Source organism: Pongo pygmaeus, chromosome 13 (assembly GCF_028885625.2).
Source record: "Pongo pygmaeus isolate AG05252 chromosome 13, NHGRI_mPonPyg2-v2.0_pri, whole genome shotgun sequence".
NCBI lineage: Eukaryota > Metazoa > Chordata > Mammalia > Primates > Hominidae > Pongo > Pongo pygmaeus.
In genome coordinates this window covers 115,772,794-115,796,092 of record NC_072386.2, presented here as the reverse complement: position 1 = coordinate 115,796,092, position 23,299 = coordinate 115,772,794, and the positions used below count along the sequence as shown (strand labels likewise).

Here is a 23,299-nt window from a genome sequence, read left to right as displayed (position 1 = left end):
TCTCTGCCTCCTGGGTTCAAGCAATTCTCTTTCCTCAGCCTCCCGATTAGCTGGGACTGCAGGTGCCTGCCACCATACCCGGCTAATTTTTGTATTTTTAGTAGAGACGGGGTTTCAACATGTTGGCCAGGCTGGTCTCAAACTCCTGGCCTCAAGTGCGCTGCCTGACTAGGCCTCCCAAAGTGCTGGGATTACAGGTGTGAGCCACCGGGCCTGGCCTTCACTTACTTCTTTTTCCTTTTTATTTTTCTTCTGAGACAGGGCTTGGCTCTGTTGTCAAGGCTGAAGTGAAGTGGCACAATCACAGCTCACTGCAGCCTCAACCTGGTAATCCTTCCACCTCAGCCTCCCAAGTACCTGGGACTACAGATGTGCACCACCATGCCAGGGTAATTATTTATTTTTTTTAAGAGACAGGGTCTCACTGTGTTGCTCAGGCTGGTCTCCTATGCTCAAGTGATGCTCCAGCCTTGGCCTCCCAAAGTGCTAGGATTACAGGCATGAGCCACCATACCCAGCCTTTCTTTTTATTTTTTCTAATATGGCTACTAGAAAATTAAAAGCCGCATACATTTAACTTGCATTGTATTTGTTTGCATTGTATTTCTTTTGGATAGCTCTCATTTAACTCTCATTACCCCACTGCCAGACTCTTCAGTAGCCTTGTGACTGGTTTCCCTATCTTGAATCTGTAATTCCCTCCCTTTACTGTGCAAATCGATCTTGTAATTCTCATGCTTAGGATCCCTCTGTGCTTCCTCATTGCTTATTGAACATCATTCAGACTTTTAGCCTAATCATATAAAAAAAATTGCCTTTATTTTACTTCTTCATACTTTCCCAGCCACGGTTAATACTTTGGCCATATCGATTTTCAATGATGGAACTATTAAATGTCTACTTTTAAATGATTTAACTTTCTGGTGAACCTTCAAGATGAATTAATTGCTGAATGTGACTCCATGCTCCATTTGCCATTCCCAGAACTTATGTTCCCTCTTTGCTTTGGTTTTTTGTTTTCAGGGTTGTTGTTGTTGTTGTTGTTGTCGTTTTTTAAAGACAGGGTCTCACTCCAGTCCAGGCTGGAGTGCAGTGGTGTGACAATGGCTCACTGGAGCCTTGACTTCTCGGGCCCAGGTGATTTTCCCACCTCAGCCTCCCAAGTAGCTGGGACTACAGATGTGCATCACTATGCCCAGCTAATTTTTGCATTTTTTGTAGAGATGGGGTTTTACCACGTTGCTCAGGCTGGTGGTGAACTCCTGGGCTTATGCGATCCGCCTTCCTCAGACTCTCAAAGTGTTGGAATTATAGGCGTCAGCCACAGCACCTGGTCTGCTTTGGGTTTTTGTATGTGATTTCTTTTTCTCTCTGGAGTACTTTCTCCTTGCTCCTTGACAAGCCCCCTCCTTTAAGGCTTTGCTCAGTGAGGGCTTCCCCCCACCCTCCGTCTGCTCCACCTTATTGGGTCCCATCATGGCCTGTACATATACTTACATGAAATGGTCTGGGCTGAATTTGAATTCAGCTCTGTCAAATGTAGTTTGCGAGATCATGTGCAAGTTAATAAGCCTGTCTCTGTCTCAGTTTCCTCATCTATATAGTAGAAATAATAGTTCTTCCAGCGTGGTGGCTCACGCCTGTAATCCCAGCACTTTGGGAGGCCGAGGTGGGCGGATCACCTGAGGTCGGGAGTTTGAGACCAGCCTGACCAACATGGAGAAACCCCATTTCTATTAAAAATACAAAATTGGGCCGGGCACAGTGGCCCACTCCTGTAATCCCAGCACTTTGGGAGGCCAAGGTGGGCAGATCACAAGTTCAGGAGATCGAGACCATCGTGGCTAACACAGTGAAACCACGTCTCTACTAAAAACAAAAAAAATTAGCTGGGCCTGGTGGCGGGTGCCTGTAGTCCCAGCTACTCAGAAGGCTGAGGCAGGAGAATGACATGAACCCGGGAGGCAAAGCTTGCAGTGAGCTGAGATCATACTACTGCACTCCAGCCTGGGTGACAGCAAGACTCCGCCTCAAAAAAAAAAAATTGGCTGGGCGTGGTAGTGCATGTCTGTAATCCCAGCTCCTCGGGAGGCTGAGGCAGGAGAATCGCTTGAACCCAGGAGGTGGAGGTTGCGGTGAGCCGAGATTGTGCCATTGCACTCCAGCCTGGGCAACAACAGCAAAACTCTGTCTCAAAAAAAAAAAAAAGAAATAATAGTTCGACTTCCCTAAGGTTGTAAGGTGCCTAGGATAGTGCCTGGCACACAGAAGGTACACAATAAATTTTAGGTTAAAAAAACACCCATCAAATATCTTTTATTTCCCACTTCTTTTCAAAATGAGAAGATTAAAAATAAAGGCCAAGAAGAAATGAAAGAAGCAGATAAAGCCAGTGGCAGAATTAGTGCATAGACCGGAAAGTCCTGCATCATTGCTAATGGTTGCTTTGGTGTTTGGCTCTGAGTTTTCTGGAGTAATAAGAAGAAAATAAAGTTCAATTTTCAGATTCATGGTATCTCTAAAATCAAACATGTGTTGTGAGTTTTTAAAGATTGCTTCTTGGCCAGGCGTGGTGGCTCACATCTGTAATCCCAGCACTTTGGGAGGCCAAGGCGGGTGGATCACCTGAGGTCAGGAGTTTGAGACCAGCCTGGCCAACATGACGAAACCCCATCTCTACTAAAAATACAATAAATTAGCCAGGTATGGTGGCGCGTGCCTGTAATCCCAGGTACTCAGGAGGCTGAGGCCAGAGAATCTCTTGAACCTGGGAGGTGGAGGTTGCGGTGGGCTGAGATGCACCACTGCACTCCAGCCTGGGCAACAGAGTGAGACTCCGTCTTAAATAAATAAATAAATAAAGATTGCTTCTTATACTTCTCAATCCAAGTGAGTTATTGCCAGTGAACAGTCTCCACAGGGCCAAAGCAATGTGGTTTTTTTTGGTATATGGCTCTCTGATGGTTTGGCTTGATTCAGAGGTAAAGAGAGATGCGTACACTGTGGGGACTATGCGTGTTTTGTTCACTGTTTATACCCAGCAGCTAGAATAGCATCTGGCATGTAGAGAACAGTTTATTGAATTTTTGAGTGAACAAATCCTTTAGTAATTCTCCAGGAATTTAAGTAAGCATCAGGTTGCAATGAGTTTAAGTTTATTTTCTCAGTCCAGAATCATGAGGCTATATATTCTGCATGCCTGATTTAGGTTAGATCCTGATCATGTCGGAATTTTGACCTGAATGGACAACCAGCACACATATTTAAAGGTCCTATGGGCAGGACCAAGATTTTCCTCAGAAAACAGTGCGGGGGTTGCTCTAAAACTAGAAAACAAAATGTACAGTTAAGACCCCAAAGATGAATTATAGAATAAGGATGTAATGGTTGTAGCCAGATATTTAAAAAAATAGGTGTTAGGCCGGGCACGGTGGCTCACACCTGTCATCCCAGCACTTTGGGAGGCCGAGGTGGGTGGATCATGAGGTCAGGAGTTCAAGACTAGCCTGACCAAGATGGTGAAACCCCATCTCTAAAAAATACAAAAATTAGCCGGGCACGGTGGCGCATGCCTGTAATCCCAGTTACTTGCGAGGCTGAGGCAGGAGAATCACTTGAACCTGGGAGAAGGTTGCAGTGAGCCGAGATGGCTGCACTCTAGCCTGGGTGACAGAGCAAGACTTCGTCTCAAAAAAAAAAAAAAAAAAAGGGGTATTAGTTGCTGGGCATGCTGGCTCACACCTGTAATCCCAGCACTTCGGGAGGCCGAGGCTGGCAGATCACGAGGTCAGAAGTTTGAGACCAGTCTGGCCAACATAGCGAAACCCTGTCTCTACTAAAAGTACAAAAATTAGCCGGGTGTGGTGGCAGGCGCCTGTAATCCTAGCTACTCAGGAGGCTGGGGCAGGAGAATCGCTTCAACCTGGGAGGCGGAGGTTGCAGTGAACTGAGACCACGCCATTGCACTCCAGCCTGGGTGACAGAGCGAGACTCCATCTCAAAAAAAAAAAAAAAAAAAGAGAAAGGTATTAGTATCAGTTTTATACTGTGGCTATAGAAATTCTGAATATCAAATGATAAAAATTCCTGGTAAACACTTCAAGATGAATTAATTGAGGCAGATGAATGGTGTGAGCCCAGGAGTTCAAGACCAGCCTGGGCAACATGGTGAAACCTCATCCCTACCAAAAACACAAAAATTAACCAGATGTGGTGGTACACACCTGTAGTCCCAGCTACTTGGGAGGCTGAGGTGGGAGGATCAGCTGAGACTGGGAGGTGGAGGCTGCAGTGAGCCGTGATTGCACCACTGCACTCCAGCCTGGGCAACAGTGAAAACCTGTCTCAAAAAAAAAAAAAAGTAAGTTAATTGTTGAATGTAGCCTTGAGTAACTGATTGAAAGGGTCTGCTATGTAGAGTTGTTGACAGTTATATTACATATGTAGTACATTTTAGAAAACAGTTGACAGAATTATGATTTTTTTGTGTTTTTTTTGTTGTTTGAGATGGAGTTTTGCTTGTTGTCCAGGCTGGAGTGCAATGGTGTGATCTCGGCTCACCGCAGCCTCTGCCTCCTGGGTTCAAGTGATTCTCCTGCCTCAGCCTCCTGAGTAGCTGGGATTACAGACATGCGCCACCATGCCCAGCTAATTTTGTATTTTTAGTAGAGATGGGGTTTCTCCATGTTGGTCAGGCTGGTCTTGAACTCCTGACCTCAGGTGATCCGCCCGCCTCGGCCTCCCAAAGTGCTGGGATTACAGGCATGAGCCGCCATGCCCAGCCCAGAAGTAGGATTTTTAAAATTTTTATTTATTTTTGAGATGGAGTCTCGCTCTGTTTCCCAGACTGGAGTGCAGTCGTGCTATCTCGGTTCACGGCAACCTCTGCCTCCTGGGTTCAAGTGGTTCTTGTGCCTCTGCCTCCTGAATACCTGAAATTACAGGGGTGCACCACCATGCCCAGCTAATTTTTTCTATTTTTAGTAGAGGCAGGGTTTCCCCATGGTGGCTAGGCTGATCTCGAACTCCTGGCCTCAATTGATCCGCCTGCCTTGGCCTCCCAAAGTACTGGGATTACAGGCGTGAGCCATCATGCCTGGCCTAAAATTATGATTTTTATTTTAGGATATTGATGCTAAATAATTCTTTTTGATAGGTGTTAGTTAGTGGCTGAGTTATCTTTTGAGAACATTTCTAGTGCAGACCAAACTGTAAGACAGTTTAAGAAAAACAAAGACAGTTTGAGATAAGAACCTCATGCACTGTTATTATTTCTTTGTATCTTTTTCTCCTTAAAACTTTTATTTCCTTATCATAGTTCATCTTTGTACCCTTATAAGGTACTGAGGGGGAGCTCAGTAAAACTAGTGAACCAATAAATGAATAGGTGGCAAGAGGAGTTAGTGTGGGATGGGTTTGGTTGTCCAAAATAATGTGATACTATTTAATGCCCCTGAAAAACTGCACTGAACTGAAAGGAGTTTTAAGATTAGGAAACTTTGGCCAGGCGCGGTGGCTCATGCCTGTAATCCCAGCACTTTGGGAGGCTGAGGCGGGCGAATCACCTAAGGCTGGGAGTTCGAGACCAGCCTGACCAACATGGAGAAACCCCGTCTCTACTAAAAATACAAAATTAGCCTGGCGTGGTGGCACATGCCTGTAATCCCAGCTACTCAGGAGGCTGAGGCAGGAGAATCGCTTGAACCCGGGAGGCGGAGGTTGCAGTGAGCCGAGGTCGTGCCATTGCACTCTAGCCTGGGCAACAAGAGCGAAACTCCATCTCAACAACAAAAAAAAAAAAAAAAAAAAAAGATAAGGAAACTTGGTCTCTGTGCTTTTGGAAAATTCTGAAGAGTCCAATATGTCTGTTAATGATGTTTGGGTTATGAGCTAGAGAATCCTTTCTGGTCCTATTGGGAACAAGATCCATTTGTTTGGATAGGATTCACATTGATGAAAGCTTTACTGTATGATTTGGGGGCTTTTGTTGTTGTTGTTACATATTTAAAGCAAAGGGATCCGGGCATTTTGTTGTTGTATGTAATTTGTTTAAGAAACATTTGAATGCTTTCTAGTTCTGGGTTCTAGGGATATAGATATGAGTGAGGTGGCCGTTGCTGGGGAAAATCTCATGTATTAATGGGAAGACAGACACTGAAATATGAGACAGTGTAATGACTTTGTGTATATACAAAGGTTTACACAGTATATACAAAGGGTTTATAGGAATTCTGCATACTGGTAGTGAGGGCAGTTTCTGCAGTCATTTATCTAAGTTCTGAAGGTTTAGAAGGTTAATGTGGTGGTAGTGTGACTATTGAAATGACAAGAGATGACAGCCTAGATGTAGACTGACTAATAATGAGGTCTTGGGTGAACTAAATTCAGGACCTGAACCAAGATAGTGTCAGAAGTGGAAAGAAAGATGTTTTTAAGAGCTTGGGCTGTGGTGTCAGACTAAGGGGTGGTTCTCAACTAAGGGGGATTTTGCCTCCTGAGGGACATTTGACAATGTCTGGAGACATTTTGGGTTGTTACAACTTGGAGCACCTAGTGGGTAGAGGGCAGATATACTGCTACACATCCTAAAATGCATGGGACAGCATCCTAATCTAAGAATTCCCCAGCTCATTAGTGCTGAGGCTGAGAAATCTTGCATTAGAGTTTGAATCCTAGCCCTTCCAAATGTCCTCACCAATACTTGGTCTTGTGATTCTTTTTTTTTTTTTTTTTTTTAACAGGTCTGTAGAGGTACAATTGGCATACAGTGAGCTGTACATATTTGAAGTGTACAATTTGATAAATTTTGAAATACATGTATACCCTTAAAACCACCACCATTGTTGCCATTCTGTGGGTGTATAGTGGTATGTGTCATTGTGGTTTTCATTTACCTTTCCCTGGTGACTGATAATGTTGAGTATCTTCATGTGCTAATTTGCCATTCATATAACTTAGTAAAGTGTCCGAATCTTTTGCTCACTTTTTGTCAGTTGTCTTCTTACACAGTTGTAAGAGTTCTTTATGTATTCTAAAAACAAAATTTTAAAAAGCGAAAAATTTTTTTTCTTTTTGAGACAAAGTCTCACTTTATTACCCAGGCTGGAGTGCAGTGGTGTGATCTCGTTTCACTGTACCCTCCGTCTCCCAGGTTCAAGTGATTCTGCTGCCTCAGCCTCTGTAGTAGCTGCGATTAAGGCGCCTGCTACCACACCCGGTGAATTTTTGTATTTTTAGTAGAGCTGGGGTTTCGCCATGTTGCCTAGGCTGGTCTCGAACTCCTGACCTCAAGTGATCTGCCCACAGCGGCCTCCCAAAGTGCCAGGATTACAGGCGTGAGCCACTGTGTCTGGCCACAAATTCGTTATTAGGTATATGTTTTGCTTATATTTTCTCCCATATATGGCTTGCCTTTTACTTTACTCCACAGTATCTTGAGATGCTTGCAGCTTGAATAATAGGTTGGATGGGAATGCTTTTATTTATTTATTTATTTATTTGTGAGATGGAGTCCCACTCTGTTGCCCAGGCTGGAGTGCAGTGGTGCGATCTTGGCTTACTGCAACCTCTGCCTCCCGAGTTCAAGTGATTCTCCTGTCTCAGCCTCCTGAGTAGCTGGGATTACAGGCACGTGCCACCATGCCCAGCTAATTTGTATTTTTAGTAGAGATGGGGTTTCACCACGTTGGTCAGGCTGGTCTTAAACTCCTGTCCTCGTGATCCGCCCGCCTTGGCCTCCCAGAGTGCTGGGATTACAGGCGTGAGCCACCGCACCGGCCTGTGAATGTTTTTAATTGAGACAGCAGACACAGGAGCAAGAGCAAGTTTGGAATGGTAAGAACATGAGTTTATTTTGGCTATATGGAGCATAAGGTGCTTCAATGAACTGTCTTTAACCAGGTGGTTAAAAATATGGGTGTTTTGCAGAGAAGCAAGATAAGGGCTTCAGGTATAGATTTTAAAGCATTCAGCAAACACTTGGTGATCCAAGTCACGCAAATGAATGGAATGGCCGGATGCGGTGGCTCACACCTGTAATCCCAGCATTTTGGATGGCTGAGGTGGGTGGATCACGAGGTCAGGAGTTTGAGACCAGCCTGGCTAACATGATGAAACCCTTTCTGTACTAGAAATACAAAACCTAGCCGGGCGTGGTGGTATGCGCCTGTAATCCCAGCTACTCAGGAGGCTGAGGCAGGAGAATTGCTTAAACCCAGGAGGTGGGGGTTGCAGTGAGCCAAGATTGTGCCACTGCACCCTAGCCTGGGTGACAGAGTATGACGCTGTCTCAAAAAAAAAAAAAAAAGGAAAAAAGAAAAGAAAATGAATGGGATAACCTAGCGAAAGCATGTTGAGTGAAATGCAAAGAAATAGAACGTACAGTAACACAGTATGAAAATAGACCAAACTGCTTTCTGTCTTTTGGGTGTTATCTCTTTCTCTGCAGTGTTAATCTGTCCACTGCAGGGTGTTTCTGCAGGTAGCCGTCAGGTAGTGTTTATCTCTAGGAGTTTAGATCTCTGTACTCTTTGCTGAGAAACAGGTTCTGAAGGTAGTTTCGTGGAAAACTAGAACATTTTTCTAATCTACACTGAAACACAGGACTATTCTAGAATTACAGAACTTGTGGTAGGTTTGCCTCAGCAACGTCCCTACAGCAAATGCAGTGGTTTTGGTAAAGCCGTTTCTTATAGCATGTGTCAGTGAAAACCTAGGGCATAAAGCCAAAATTCAATTCTGTGAAAGCAGACTCTGCAGGGCCAAGATAGCATGGTCAATGTATGCAGCATTTTCACGGTAATATTTTACTCAAGAATGAAACCTAGAAGAGTTAAGCAGTGATTTTCAAGGGCGTTCAAAAGGAGCTCATAGGTCCCGTGGGACTCATTCAAGGGCTTCCTGGAGGGTAGAGTGCTAGGAGTTGCCAGAGGGAGATTAACAAGCCTAGCCTCAGGCTCTTCTACTATATTTTATGTATGTATATATGTTTATTTTTATTTCTTTCCTTTTTTTTTTTTTTTTTGAGACGGAGGTCTTGCTCTGTTGCCCAGGCTGGAGTGCAATGGCACAATCTCGGCTCACTGCAACCTCTGCCTCCTGGGTTCGAGCGATTCTCCCTCCTCAGCTTCCCAAGTAGCTGGGATTACGGGTATCTCCCATCATGCCTGGCTAATTTTTTTTGTATTTTTGTAGAGATGGGGTTTCACCATGTTGGCCAGGCTAGTCTTGAACTCCTGACCTTACGTGATCCACCCACCTCGGCCTCCCAAAGTATTTGGATTACAGGCGTGAGCCACCGCGCCCAGTGCTAATAATTTAAAAAAAAAATATCTGTTAGCTGGGTGTGGTGGGCTTGCACCTGTAGTCCCAGTCCCAGGTATTTGGGAGGCCGAGGTAGGAGGATCACTTGAGCCCAGGAGTGAGTTAATGCCCAGCCTGCACAATATAGTGAGACCTCTGTCTCTAAAAAAAAAAAAAAACTGTTCAAACCAAGATCCAGGTAAGGTTCATAACTTGTAATTAGTTGAGTAGCTCTTGAAGTCTTTTTTAGTCTATAGCTTTTCCACTCATTTTTTCCTGTGCTATTTATTTTTTGAAGAAAGCATGTTCATTATTAAGAGTTTTCCAGTCTTGTCTGGGCGCAGTGGGTCACACCTGTAATCCCAGTACTTTGGGAGGCTGAGGTGGGCAGATCATGAGGTCATGTCTTTACTAAAATACAAAAAAAAAAAAAAAAAAAATTAGCCGGGATTGGTGGTGTGCAGCTGTAGTCCTAGCTACCCAGGAGGCTGAGTCAGGGGAATCGCTCCAACCCGGGAGGTAGAGGTTGCAGTGAACTGAGATTGTGCCACTGCACTCCAGCCTGGCAACAGAGCCAGACTCTGTCTCAAAGAAAAAAAAAAAAGAGGTTTTCAGTCTGAATTTTTAATTTTTAAAAAAGTTGGTATATAATTTACATAGGGTGAAATTCACCTGTTTTAGTTCTTTGAATTTTGACAAACGTAGTTGTGTAATCACAACTATAATCATGATACAGAACAGTTCCATCACTCCCCAAAATTCCCTTCTGTCCCCCCTGACCAATTGGCAACCACTGACCAGTTTTTCCACAGTCTGAATTTTGCTGACTTTATGACCCCATGGTATCACTTAGCATGCTTCTCTGTTCCGTTTGTGTCTTGTAAATTGATAGAGTTAATTTGTTTTTTTGTTTTAAGAATGCTTTGGCTGGACATGGTGGCTCATGCTTGTAATTCCAGCACTTTGGAAGGCCGAGGCGGGCGGATCACCTGAGGTCAGGAGTTCGAAACCAGCCTGGCCAACATGGTGAAACCCCGTCTCTACTAAAAATACAAAAATTAGCTGGGCGTGGTGGCGGGCGCCTATAATCCCAGCTACTCGGGCGGCTGAGGCAGGAGAATCGCTTGAACCCAGGAGGTGGAGGTTGCAGTGAGCCGAGATAGCATCATGGCACTCCACCCTGGGCAACAGAGCAAGACTCTATCTCAAAAAGAAAAAAGAAAAGAAAAAGTGCTTCATAGAAGTGATGTGAACTTTCATTAAAGCTTCTCTTTTTTATGTTAGGAACCCATAGTAATCGGTATCTAGATTTATGAATTCATTAGGGTTGCAAATGTTGAAATTCTAATTGTTTTGCCCATGCGCGGTGGCTCACACCTGTAATCCCAGCACTTTGGGAGGCTGAGGCTGGTGGATCACCTGAGGACAAGAGTTCAAGACCAGCCTGGCCAACATGGTGAAACCCCATCTCTACTGAAAATACAAAAATCAGCTAGGTGTGGTGGCACATGCCTGTAATCCCATCTACTTGGCAGGCTGATACAGGAGAATCACTTGAACTCGGGAGGTGGAGGTTGCAGTGAGCCGAGATCATGCCACTGCACTCCAGCCTGGGTGACAGAGTGAGGCTCTGTCTCGAAAAAAAAAAAGAAATTCTAATTCTTTCATTCCTTCTTTTTATTTTTTTTAAGTTGGAGTCTGCGTGATCTCGGCTCACTGCAACCTCCGTCCCCTGGGTTCAAGCGATTCTCCTGCCTCAGCCAACTGAGTAGTTAGGATTACAGGTGTGCACCACCACTCTTGGCTAACTTTTGTATTTTTAGTAGAGACGGGGTTTCACCATGTTAACCAGGCTGGTCTGGAACTCCTGACCTCAAGTAATTGGCTTGCCTCAGCCTCTCAAAGTGCTAGGATTACAGGCGTGAGTGCCATTGTGCCTGGCTCATTCCCTCTTCATTATTAGCTGGAATACTTCCAGAAAGAGACATTTCCCTTACTGACTGAAACAATTTTTTGAATTTTATTTATTTATATATGAGAGGGAGTTTTGCTCTTGTTGCTCAGGCTGGAGTGCAATGGCGTGATCTCGGCGCACTGAAGTCTCCGCCTCCTGGATTCAAGCGATTCTCCTGCCTCAGTCTCCCAAGTAGCTGGGATTAAAGTTGTGCACCACCACACCCAGCAAATTTTTATATTTTTAGTAAGGATGGGGTTTCTCCATGTTGGCCAGGCTGGTCGTGAACTCCTGACCTCAGGTGATAGACCTGCCTCAGACTCCCAAAGTGTTGGGATTACAGGCGTGAGCCACTGTGCCCGGCCTGAATTCTATTTTTTTTTTTTTTTTTTTTTGTGACGGAGTTTTGCTCTGTCGCCCAGGCTGGAGTGCAGTGGCACGATCTCGGCTCACTGCAAGCTCTGCCTCCTGAGTTCATGCTATTCTCCTTCCTTAGCCTCCCAAGCAGCTGGGACCACAGGTGCACACCACCACACCTGGCTAATTTTTTGTATTTTTAGTAGAGACGGCGTCTCACCGTGTTAGCCAGGATGGTCGCAATCTCCTGACCTCGTGATCTACCCGCCTCGGACTCCCAAAGTGCTGGGATTACAGGCGTGAGCCACAGCGCCCGGCCATTTTTGTATTTTTAATAGAGACGGGGTTTCACCATGTTGGCCAGGCTGGTCTCGAACTCCTGACCTAAGGTGATCCACCTGCCTCAGCTCCACAAAGTGCTGGGATTACAGGTGTGAGCCACGGCACCCGGCGAAATTACCCGTATATATTTTAGAGAAGGGGTCTTGCTCTGTTGCCCAGGCTGGAGGGCAGTGCCACAGTCACAGCTTACAGCACCTTGAACACCTGAGCTCAAGCAGTCCTCCCACCTCAACCTCCTGAGTAGCTGGTAACATGTGCCACTGTGCTCAGCAGGTTTTTTATTTTTAAAAATTGTTTGTAGGGATGGGTGTCTCACTTTGTTACCCAGGCTGGTTGCAAATTTCTGGCCTCAAGCAATCCTCCTGCCCCAGCCTCCCAAAGTTCTGGAATTATAGGTGTGAGCCACTGCACCTGGCCTAGAATTTTTTTTTTTTGAGATGCAGTCTCACTCTGTTGGCCAGGCTGGAGTGCAGTGTTGTGATCTCAGCTCACTGAGACCTCCACCTCCTGGGTTCAAGCAGTTCCCCGTCTCAGTCTCCCGAGTAGCTGGGACTACAGGAACGCACCACCATATCTGGCTAATTTTTGTATTTTTAATAGAGACAGGGTTTCGCCATGTTGGCCAGGCTGGTCTCAAACTCCTGACCTCAGTTGATCCACCCACCTCGGCCTCCCAAAGTACTGGGATTACAGGCGTGTGCCACCTTGTTCGGCCGGAAAAATCTTAAATAGAGCAGCTTATTTGGAACTTTCTTTGAAACCACCAATATTACTTATTTGCAAAAGATATCCATAGGTTAGTACATTAATTGACTGTATAGCACATATGAATCTTACCTCATGAAATCAGGTAGGCAAAAAGTATTAACAATATTTTAATTCCTTTAAATGAAATCAAATTCTGCCTTGGGGGCCAGCTGTGATGGCTCGTACCTGTAACCCCAGCACTTTGGGATTCTGAGGTGAGAGGATGGTTTGAGCTCAGACTAGCCTGGGAAACATAATGAGAACCTGTCTCTCAAAAAAAAAAATTCTGCCCTGGGACCTTCTCCCCCTGAATTCTACCAAACTGGTTAGAAATACAATCTCAGTGATTAATAATAGAGATCCACCCCTCCTTAGAGTTATGTGAGACTCTAATAGGCTTTTGAGGTACCAGGAGAAGGGTGGAAGGTTGATTTTCAGCCTTTGCTAGATGTGACTAAGCACATTGTCTAAGAGGACCTGTGGCATTGAAGCCTGGGGATTCTGATGTCCAGGCTTCAGCTTTCCTTGGTACAACACATGCCCATTTCTCTCTGAGGACTTGGGCACTGCTAGGATGTGGGGTTGCAGGTTCCCTCTTTTTGTGGATTCTGAAGGAATTCCTTCTCCTTCTCAGATAAATTGCTTCCATTTTTCTTGTTTCTACCTAACCCCCAGCTCCCACCAAAGGCACTCATTGTTCCACCCTTCTTCCCTCAGCATAATCTCCTCAAGGAGTGCATATTTTCAGAAAAACACGCACAAACCTCCCTTGAGGCAAAGAAGCAAATAGGACTATCATCTTGGGGATTGGGAAGTACCGTGATAATAAAACGTCCATTGATGTCTTAATAACTTATCTGGCTACTTATATTTTCATCAGTAATTCTAGTCCCTGTAGTGAGACTTAATGATCCATCCAAAAATGATTTGATTCTCCCTTCTTTAAAAGATGGAGCTGAATTCTCCTCCCTTGAGTGTGGGCTGGACTTAGTGATGCACTTCTAGTGAATAGAACACAGGAGAAGTGATGAGATGTCTCTTCCCAGATTGGGTTTTTAAAAGACTGGCTTCTGCCTTGCATGTGTGTTCTCTCTCTCTCTCACACACACACACACACACACACACACACACAGACACCCACCCACCCACCTACCTCACTTTGCGGGAGGCTAGCTGGCTAGCTCAGATTGGGTTTTAAAAAGACTGGCTTCTGCCTTGCATGTGTGTTCTCTCTCTCTCTCTCTCACACACACACACACACACACACACACACACACAACCCAACTCACTTTGGGGAAGGCTAACTCCGTGGTATGAGGCAGCACTGCATAGAGGGAAGGCACTTGCCATGTTGTGAAGACAGACACCCAGGCAGCCTATGGGGAGGGCCATGTAGTGAGGAAGTGAGGCCTGCCAGCAACCACAACAGCTAGCTTGGATGTAGATCTTCTGAGGCCTGCTGGCAGCCACATGAGTGGCTCAGAAGAGTGAGCTTGAACAGGGATCCTCCTACTCTAGTTGAGCCTTGAGGATGACTATAGTCCAAGCCAATAGCTTGACTCATTGTCCTGGCTTCACAAGGGCTGAGTTATGTGAATCTGTGATTTTCCTTGGAGAGTCTCCTTTCTTCCAGCACTGGCTTCATTGTACCCAAGGGGCTCAATGTCCAGCTAAGATTTCTCTTATCCTGTATAGGTTTCTGATGGACAAAGAGAGAGAGTATGTGTGTGTGTGTGTGTGTGTCTGTGTGTGTGTGTACGTGTATGCACGCATGCATGAGAGAATATGTGTGTGTGTTTTGGAAGCAGCTATCTTTTTTTTTTTTTTTTTGAGACAAAGTCTTACTCTGTCACCCAGGCTGGAGTGCAGTGGCGTCATCTTGGCTCACTGCAACCTCCGCCTCCCAGGTTCAAGTGATTCTCCTGCCTGAGCCCCTTGAGTAGCTGGGATTACAGGTGCCTGCCACCACGTGTGGCTAATTTTTTTGTATTTTTTGTAGACACAGGGTTTTGCCATGTTGGCCAGGCTGATCTCAAACTCCTGACCTTAGGCGATTCACCCACCTTGGCCTTAAGGAGCAGATATCTTTTGATTAAAGGGCAGCTCAGTTTTATTTTTCTTTCTTTTTTTTTTTTGGAGATGGAGTATCGCTCTGTTGCCCAGACTGGAGTGCAGTGGCACGATCTTGGCTCACTGCAACCTCTGCCTCTTGGGTTCAAGCAATTCTCTTCCCTCAGCCTCTTGAGTAGCTAGGATTACAGGCATGTGCCACTACGCCTGGCTAATTTTTGTATCTTTAGTAGAGACAGGGTTTCACCATGTTGGCCAGCCTAGTCTGGATCCTGACCTCATGATCCTCCCACCTTGGCCACTCAAAGTGCTGGAATTACAGGCGTGAGACACTGCGCCTGGCCTTCATTTTTAAATTAAATTTAATTTTTTTTTAAGACATAGTTTCGCTCTGTCTCCCAGGCTGGAGTGCAGTGGCACGATCTCGGCTCACTGCAACTTCCACCTCCCGGATTTAAGCAATTCTCCTGCCTCAGCCTCCTGAGTAGCTGGGACTACAGGTGTGCGCCACCATGCCTGGTTAATTTTTGTATTTTTTATACAGACGGTGTTTTGCCATGTTGACCAGGCTGGTCTGGAACCCCTGATCTCAGGTGATCTGCCCACCTTGGCCTCCCAAAGTGTTGGGATTACAGGTGTGAGTCTCCCACACAGATTGGGAGGTAGTCCTCTGCTCTTGTTTGCCTTGTTAAGGGAAGAGCCATAAGGTAGTTATCCAGTGAAGAGTCAGTTTTCTTCTGCCTGCTCTCTCTCACCAGGCTTTAAACTCTTTTTCAACCCCTTTTCTTGGCTTTTTGGGAAGAGTGGGCAAAATAGAGCCAAGTCAGTTATGATGGTTCATTTTATGTGTCAACTTGACTGGGCCACTGAGTGCCCAGACATTTGGTCAAACATTATCTTAGGTGTGTCTGTGAGGATGTTTCTGGATGAAATTAATATTTGAAGTGATTGAGTAGAACAGATACCCTTCCGAGTTTGGGTGAGCCTCATCCAATCATTTGAAGACCTGGCTAGAACAAAAAGACTGAGCAAGAGGGAGCTTCTCCTGCCTGACTCCTTGAGCTGGGACATCGGTGTTTTCCTGCCTTTGGACCTGAACCAAAACTTTGGCTCTTGAGTGTGGTAGCTCTTGTATTGGAACTTGCGCCATTGATTCCCTTGGTTCTCAGGCCTTTAGACTTGGACTGGAACTAGACCATAGGCTCTCTTGGGTCTCTAGCTTGCTGACTGACAATCTTGGGACTTTTCAGCTTCCATAATTGCATGAGCCAATTCCTTTTAATAAATATCTTTTTAAATATATATACCTCTGTCCCTCTCTCTCTCTACCTCTACCTCTGTCTCTCTCCTGTTGATTCTGTTTCTCTGGAGAGCCCTGACTAATGTATAAGCTTAGTCTTTTATTGCCTTACTTTCGTCTCATTTCAGGTTTTTCAGAGTGCTCCTAATCTCTGAGAACTTCTGCATTACTGGCTTAATTCTCTGCATTGATGCAGTCTGTCATGAAATGGCTATCTTCATGACAAACCAAGCAAAAGGAGAGGTGCTTGGGTTTTCATAAACTTGGCAGCTGTTTTGGAAACATTTTACTCTGAGGCTAGGCACCATTGTTTGTATTCTTATTTTGCATTTGGGGTTTCTTTCTCCTAAGTTATCTCTCCATATATTCTCCTGGCCTGGAAGGCACGTGTGCCTGTTTGACAGTGTCCTGGAAATTCTTTTCTAGACAGGAGTGCATGTTGAAGGTGCTCACACGTGGTTTCCTAAAATCCTGCAAAGTGGCAGTTAGGACTTTTGTTTGTTTGTTTGTTTGTTTGTTTGTTTCTTTGAGACAGAGTCTCGCTCTCGCCCAGGCTGGAGTGCAGTGGCGCGATCTTGGCTCACTGCAACCTCTGCCTCTCGGGTTCAAGCGATTCTCCTGCCTCAGCCTCCCGAGTAGCTGGGATTACAGGCGCCCGCCAGCATGCCCGGCTAATTTTTTGTATTTTTAGTAGAGACGGGGTTTCACGTGTTAGCTAGGATGTTCTCGATCTCCTGACCTCGTGATCCGCCTGCCTTCGCCTCCCAAAGTGCTGGGATTACAAGCGTGAGCCACCATGCCCAGCCTGCCAGTCAGGACTTTTAAACTCTTATGATAATTTCCAAACTATAGAGTCATCATGTATAGATTTTCAGAGAACAACTGCCAAAAATAAAGATTTTAGATTTAGAATTGTTGACATAAGCCTTTTTTTTTTTGAGTTGGAGTCTCACTCTCTTGGCCAGTCTGGAGTGTAGTGGTGCGATCTCAGCCCACTGCAACCTCCATCTCCCCAGTTCAAGCAATTCTCCTGCCTCAGCCTCCCGAGTTGCTGGGACTACAGGCACGTGCCACCACACCCGGCTGATTTTTTGTAGTTTTATTAGAGATGGAGTTTTACCATGTTTCTCAGGCTGGTCTTGAACTCCTGAGCACAGGCAATCTGCCTACCTCGGCCTCCCAAAGTGCTAGGATTGCAAGTGTGAGCCACTGCGCCCGTCGTAGCCTGTCTTTCTAACAATAGATAAGCAAGCTGTTTTTCTATTGAGGTAACACGTAGCTGGTGATAATAAAATTATCATCAAGTAAAAGGATTCCTACTTTTGTATAAAATAGGAATATGCATCTATATGTCCAAAACAGGTTTTTAAAATTTTACTTATTTATTTATTTTTGAGACAGGGTCTCACTCCAGTCACCTGGGCTGCAATGCAGTGGCGCAATCTTGGCTCACTGCAGCCTTGACTTACTGGGATGGTGTGATCCTCCCACCCTAGCCTCTGAAGTTGCTGGGACCACAGTCACGTACCACTACGCCCAGAAAATTTTTTGTATTTTTAGTAGAGACAGGGCTTTGCCATGTTGCCCAGGCTGGTCTTGAACTCCTGGGCTCAAGCAGTCCACTCCCCTCGGCCTCCCAAAGTGCTGGGATTACTGGCGTGAGCCACTGCACAGTGCACAACCAGCATTTTTTTTTTTTTTTTTTTGAGATGGAGTCTCACTGTTGCCCAGGCTGGAGTGCAGTGGTGCAATCTTGGCTCACTGCAACCTCCGCCTCCCGGGTTCAAGTGATTCTCCTGCCTCAGCCTCCCGAGTAGCTAGGATTACAGGAGCCTGCCACCGCACCTGGCTACTTTTTGTATTTTTAGTAGAGACGGGGTTTCACCATCTTGGCCAGGCTGGTCTTGAACTCCTGACCTCAGTCCACCCGCCTCAACCTCCCAAAGTGCTGGGATCGTAGGCAGGAGCCACCGTGCCTGGCCCACAACCAGTTTTAAATCATTAAGATATAAGTTAAAAAGAAGAGGAAAATGTTTTAAATAATTTATAAGATAATTATAGAATCTGTGTTGACAGATTGCTCAGTCCAACCGAAAGCATAGTAGGAGAAATCCTAGTGTAATCACATTCCTGAAAATGAAGTCCTTAAAAATTTCTTAGTCTTAGTCTTTTCAAATATAGTTCACTTACATATTTACCAATGACGTACATGTATTTAGTGTTTCCTAAGAATTTTATCCAAATTGCCTGTCTCATGTACATGCTATTGTATATAAATGCCCTTGTGACAAAATACAAATAACATTTAGTAGAGGTGTCAGTGAAATTGTGATACTTCTGTCATTGATTTTTTCAATAACCAGATGATAAAATCACAATGTCATATGGATATTCGTAAGAGTTTTACTCTTTATTTTTTATTTATTTATTTTTTTGAGACTGAGTCTTGCTCTGTTGCCCAGGCTGGAGTGCAGTGCCATGATCTCCCGGCTCATTGCAACCTCTACCTCCCAGGTTCAAGCAATTCTCATGCCTCAGCCTCCCAAGTGGCTGGGACTACAGGGATGTGCCACTATGCCTGGCTAATTTTTGTATTCTTTTAGTAGAGATAGGGTTTCACCATGTTGGCCAGGCTGGTCTCAAACTCCTGACCTCAAGTGATCTACCCATCTTGGCCTCTCAAGGTGCTGGGATTACAGGCTTGAGCCACCATGTCCAGCCTGGATTTTTACTCTTAAAAAGAGGTTCTTATGTTTGAAAATGTTGGAAACCACTAGATTAAATTATCTCTGGAGCCAGTTCTATCCATTTCCAAAGTAGAAAAGGACTTTGGCTTAAGGGTGGAGCCTTTGCATAAGGATGGGTTCAAAGAGGATAGTACAGCATGCTGATGACACCCCCAGAGCTTTGGCAGGTTTCTAGTCACTACTTTATCTTTCTTTTTAAATTCCTACATGCCCCAGAGGTTTGATTCATCTTTTTTCCAGCATATCGTATGTCATCTATTGTTCTCTCCACCCATAAACCCTCAATTGAAACAGGATGCAGGTGGCTTAGCTTTTTCTTTACCTTGTTCACACTGAAAGTATTTGACACTATTTCACTTTTAAGGATTTTGTTTACTGCTATTAACAACAGGAATGAAATGAATGAATACAAATTTGCACAATTTAGAATTTTATTAAAAATGAGAATTTCATTGAAATGTAAACAAAAAAAATTTCAGTTTTTTAGTAGTTGCTAGGATAATGGCAGTAGACTAAGTGGTGTCAAAAGTTTCTTCCAACTCTATATTTAATTTTTAGTGGCAGATTACTCATGTTTCCTTATTTTATCACTCTTTTTTTTTCTGGGAAGTCCCTAAATGTCCTTTCTCCTATTTTTCTTTTTCTTTTTTTGAGATGAAGTCTCACTCTGTCACTCCGGCTGGAGTGCAGTGGCATGATCTTGGCACACTGCAGCCTCTACCTCCTGTGTTCAAGCAGTCAAGCGATTCTCCTGCCTTAGCCTCCCGAGTAGCTGGAACTACAGGCGTATGCCACCATGCTGGGCTAATTTTTTATATTTATTTGTTTGTTTGTTTGTTTGTTTGAGATGAAGTCTTGTTCTGTTGTCCAGGCTAGAGTGCAGTGGTGCGATCTCAGTTCACTGCAACCTCTGCCTCCTGGGTTCAAGTGATTCTCCTGCCTCAGCCTCCCGAGTAGCTGAGATTACAGGCACATACCACCACGTCTGGCTAATTTTTGTATTTTTAGTAGAGACGGGATTTCTCCATGTTGGCCAGGCTGGTCTAGAACTCCTGACCTCAGGTGATTCGCCCACCTTGGCCTCCCAAAATGCTGGGATTAGAGGCATGAGCCACTGTGCCTGGCTCTTCCTCCTATTTTTCTTTATCATTTGACTCTGAAGATAATTACTTGTAGGCCACTGAATTCATTTCATCACGGGGAGGAGAAACTCCAGGTTATTGTCTTTAATCTCTTTACTCCTTGTTTTTTTACTCCCAGGAAAACTCTACTTAATAAAAACCAATAAATACTATTAACAAAAAGTCAACTTTGGTATATTCTGACATACAACCATTGTATTGGTATGACAGATTGTATTTCCCAAATGTGTGTACAGCAATATCTTTCATTTTGCATGTTCTACCTACAATGTCATCTTCACACTCCTCCCATCTAGTGGTGAGGCCTGTGTCTCAGTCTCTTAACCAGAGCAGACTTTTGTAAATGCCTTTACCAGTAGAGCATGGCTCAAACGACATGTCACGTTTAGGGCTAGGTTATAAAAATGCCGTGGACTTGTAACTTTCTCTCTGGAGCATCACTTTTGGAACCTGGCTACTATGTGAGGAGCCCAAGCAACTAGGAGTGGCCTGTGTAAGAGAGAAACTGAAGCTCCTGACTCTCAGCCCCAGCTGAGCTCCCAGCTGACATCTGGGATCAGCTTGCCAGCCATGTGAGTGAGCTGTCCTAAAAGCAGATCCTAATCTTCTAGTTCCCCATCACAGTGCCCTAATGAGTGCTTATGTAGTGTTTATATGTAGAGCAGAGATGAGTTGTTCCTGTCAAACCCTACCCAAATTGCGAATTCGTGAGCACAATAAAAGATTGTTTTAAGCCACTAAGTTATGTAGCAGTGGATAACTGGATTAGCATTCCATTTTGCTGGAGTTTAGAGATCATACTATACGTTGAACTGTAAGAACAAGAACAAGATGTATTTCTACCTTCAGGAGCACTGTTAGTTTTATAAGAGAAGAAATATGGATTATTGTCCCCTTCCTTTATAGATTGTTATTTCACTGTCTTTCATCTTACGTATTTATTAAATTATTATTTTTTTAACTAAAGAGCGGTACAAAACAAGAAATCAAATATTGGACGACAATATTGCTGCCTAGCTAACTCCATTCTCATGTACTTCTAGTTTAGAAGGTTGTGCGCATGTTAATAAGCAGTGACTTTGGAATGATTCAGACCACATGTGTGACCGTGGAAGGCAGTATCCTCTTTGTAAATCAGTTTATCTATAAAATGGTATGTACTTCATGGGTTTGCTTTGAGACTTCAATGATAGTACCTGCCACAAAATATTGGCTGTTCATTACTACTGCTTACCCCCCTCGCCTACAATAGGGATGGGATCTTGGTCTTGTCATGTTGCCCAGGCTGGTCTTCAATTTGTGGGCTTAGGAAATCCTCCTGCCTTGGCCTCTCAAAGTGCTGGGATTACAGGTGTGTGCCACCACACCCAGCCTGGACTTTTTGATAGTAAGTGATTAGGCAGTGATACAATAGCAAAGACATGGAGCCAGCTCAAATGCCCATCAATGATAGACTGGATAAAGAAAATGTGGTACATATACACCATGGAATACTATGTATCCATAAAAAGGAATGAGATCATGTCCTTTGCAGGGACATGGATAAAGCTGGAAGGCATCATCCTCAGCAAACTAACACAGGAACAGAAAACCGAACACTGCATGTTCTCACTCATAAGTGGGAGCTGAACAAGGAGAACACGTGGACACAGGGAACGGAATAGCACTCATCGAGGCCATGTGGGGTAGGGGTGGTGAGGGGAGGAAGAGCATCAGGACACAAATAGCTAATGCATACGGGGCTTAAAACCTAGGTGACGGGTTGATAGGTGCAGCACACCACCATGGAACATGTATACCTGTGTAACAAACCTGTACATTCTACACATGTGAACTATATTACCTGTTGTCACTATGTTTTATTTATTTATTTATTTATTTTTTGAGACAGGGTCTCTGTCTCCCAGGCTGGAATGCAGTGGCAGGATCATAGCTCACTGTAGTCCTGAACTCTTGGGATCAAGAGCTCTCCTGCCTCTGCCTTCCAAGTAGCTGGGACTACAGGAGCATGCCACCATGCCTGGTTAATTTTTTTATTTTTATTTTTTAGAGTTGGGGACTTGCTGTGTTTCTGAGGTTTGTCTTGAACTCTTGGCCTCAAATGATCCTCCTGTGCTGGCCTCTCAAAGTGTTGGGATTACAGAAGTGAGCCACCATGCTTGGCTCCACTATGTTTATTTTTTAACAAGCCTTTTAAATGTATTAATATTTTACATATAATGTGTAGATTTTAAGTGTTTAGTTCACTATGTGTTTTTTAAATCAACTTTTAATTGTTTGGTGTTTAGTTGATTACAGGTAGCAGGCACTAAACCAAATGCAAGGAGGAGTCCAAGAGAGGATAACTTTTTTCGCAGAGTGCTAGTGCTTATTAGTGGATAAGGTTTATATTTATTACCTCATTAGAAGACGGGGCATTATTCACATTTAGAAAGAGAAACTGAGACTTAGGAAATTAAAGTGATTGACCCAAAGTAACACAGCTAGGAAGTGGCACAGTCAAGACAAAACAGTTTTGTTTTGCTCTGTAAAATTTTTGCTATTACTGACTAGTGACATTGAAATTATTCAGAAAAACAAAACTTGGTAGAGATAATTTCCTGTGAGGGTTTATTAAAGTCCCATAAAAGAAATGAAAGCAGCCCATGATAAGGAAGTCTTCTGGTTTCAAATGCTTCAAAGTTCCTCAAGCTTTTTTTTTTTTTTTTTTTTTGAGATGAAGTCTCACTCTGTTGCCCAGGCTGGAGTGCGGTGGTGTGATCTCGGTTCACTGCAACCTCTGCCTCCCAGGCTCAAGCATTTCTCCTGTCTCACTCTCCCAAGTAGCTAGGACTACAGGCATGCACCATCATGCCCAGCTAATTTTTGTAGTTTTAGTAGAGACAGGGTTTCGCCATGTTGGCCAGGCTGGTCTCGAACTCCTGACCTCAGGTGATCTACCCACCTCAGCCTCCCAAAGTGCTGGAATTACAGGCGTGAGCCACCACACCCAGCCAAAGTTCCTCAGGCTTCTAAAACTGAGATAGTATAATTTTATCAGGCATTCCTCTATAATGATTCAGGTAATCAGGTAAAAGTAGTTGTTTTCAGTAACCTAGGTACATTTTTACTTTTCAGTATGAAAGAATATGACTAGTAAGAATGAAAATTTTGTTTCTAGGTGGTTTATGCTATTGCATGTCTCTTATATGCAAGATTTAAAGGCTGAAATGTAAGTGATATTACTTTATTGGATAACAGACAAGGCACATACTTCAGAGGAGATGATGGATAAGTAGTTAATGAAATGTCACTGAGTGAAAAAAAACCTTCAGGTGTATAGGAATGTGTTATTTAATTC

General features: G+C 44.2%; 1 protein-coding gene across 7 annotated transcripts in view; it reads left to right on the top strand.

Moving 5' to 3' along the window:
* SCAI (suppressor of cancer cell invasion) overlaps positions 1-23,299 on the top strand; it is a 193,076-nt gene that overhangs the window by 3,098 nt on the left and 166,679 nt on the right. Inside the window, exon 2 of one of the 7 annotated variants that reach the window (XM_063650322.1) lies at positions 262-389. The exons of the other annotated variants lie outside the window; for them this stretch is intronic. Within the exon in view, the coding sequence (XP_063506392.1) occupies positions 370-389 (20 nt within the window). The 5' untranslated portion in view covers positions 262-369. The remainder of the gene's footprint in view (positions 1-261; positions 390-23,299) is intronic. 7 annotated transcript variants of the gene reach the window in all.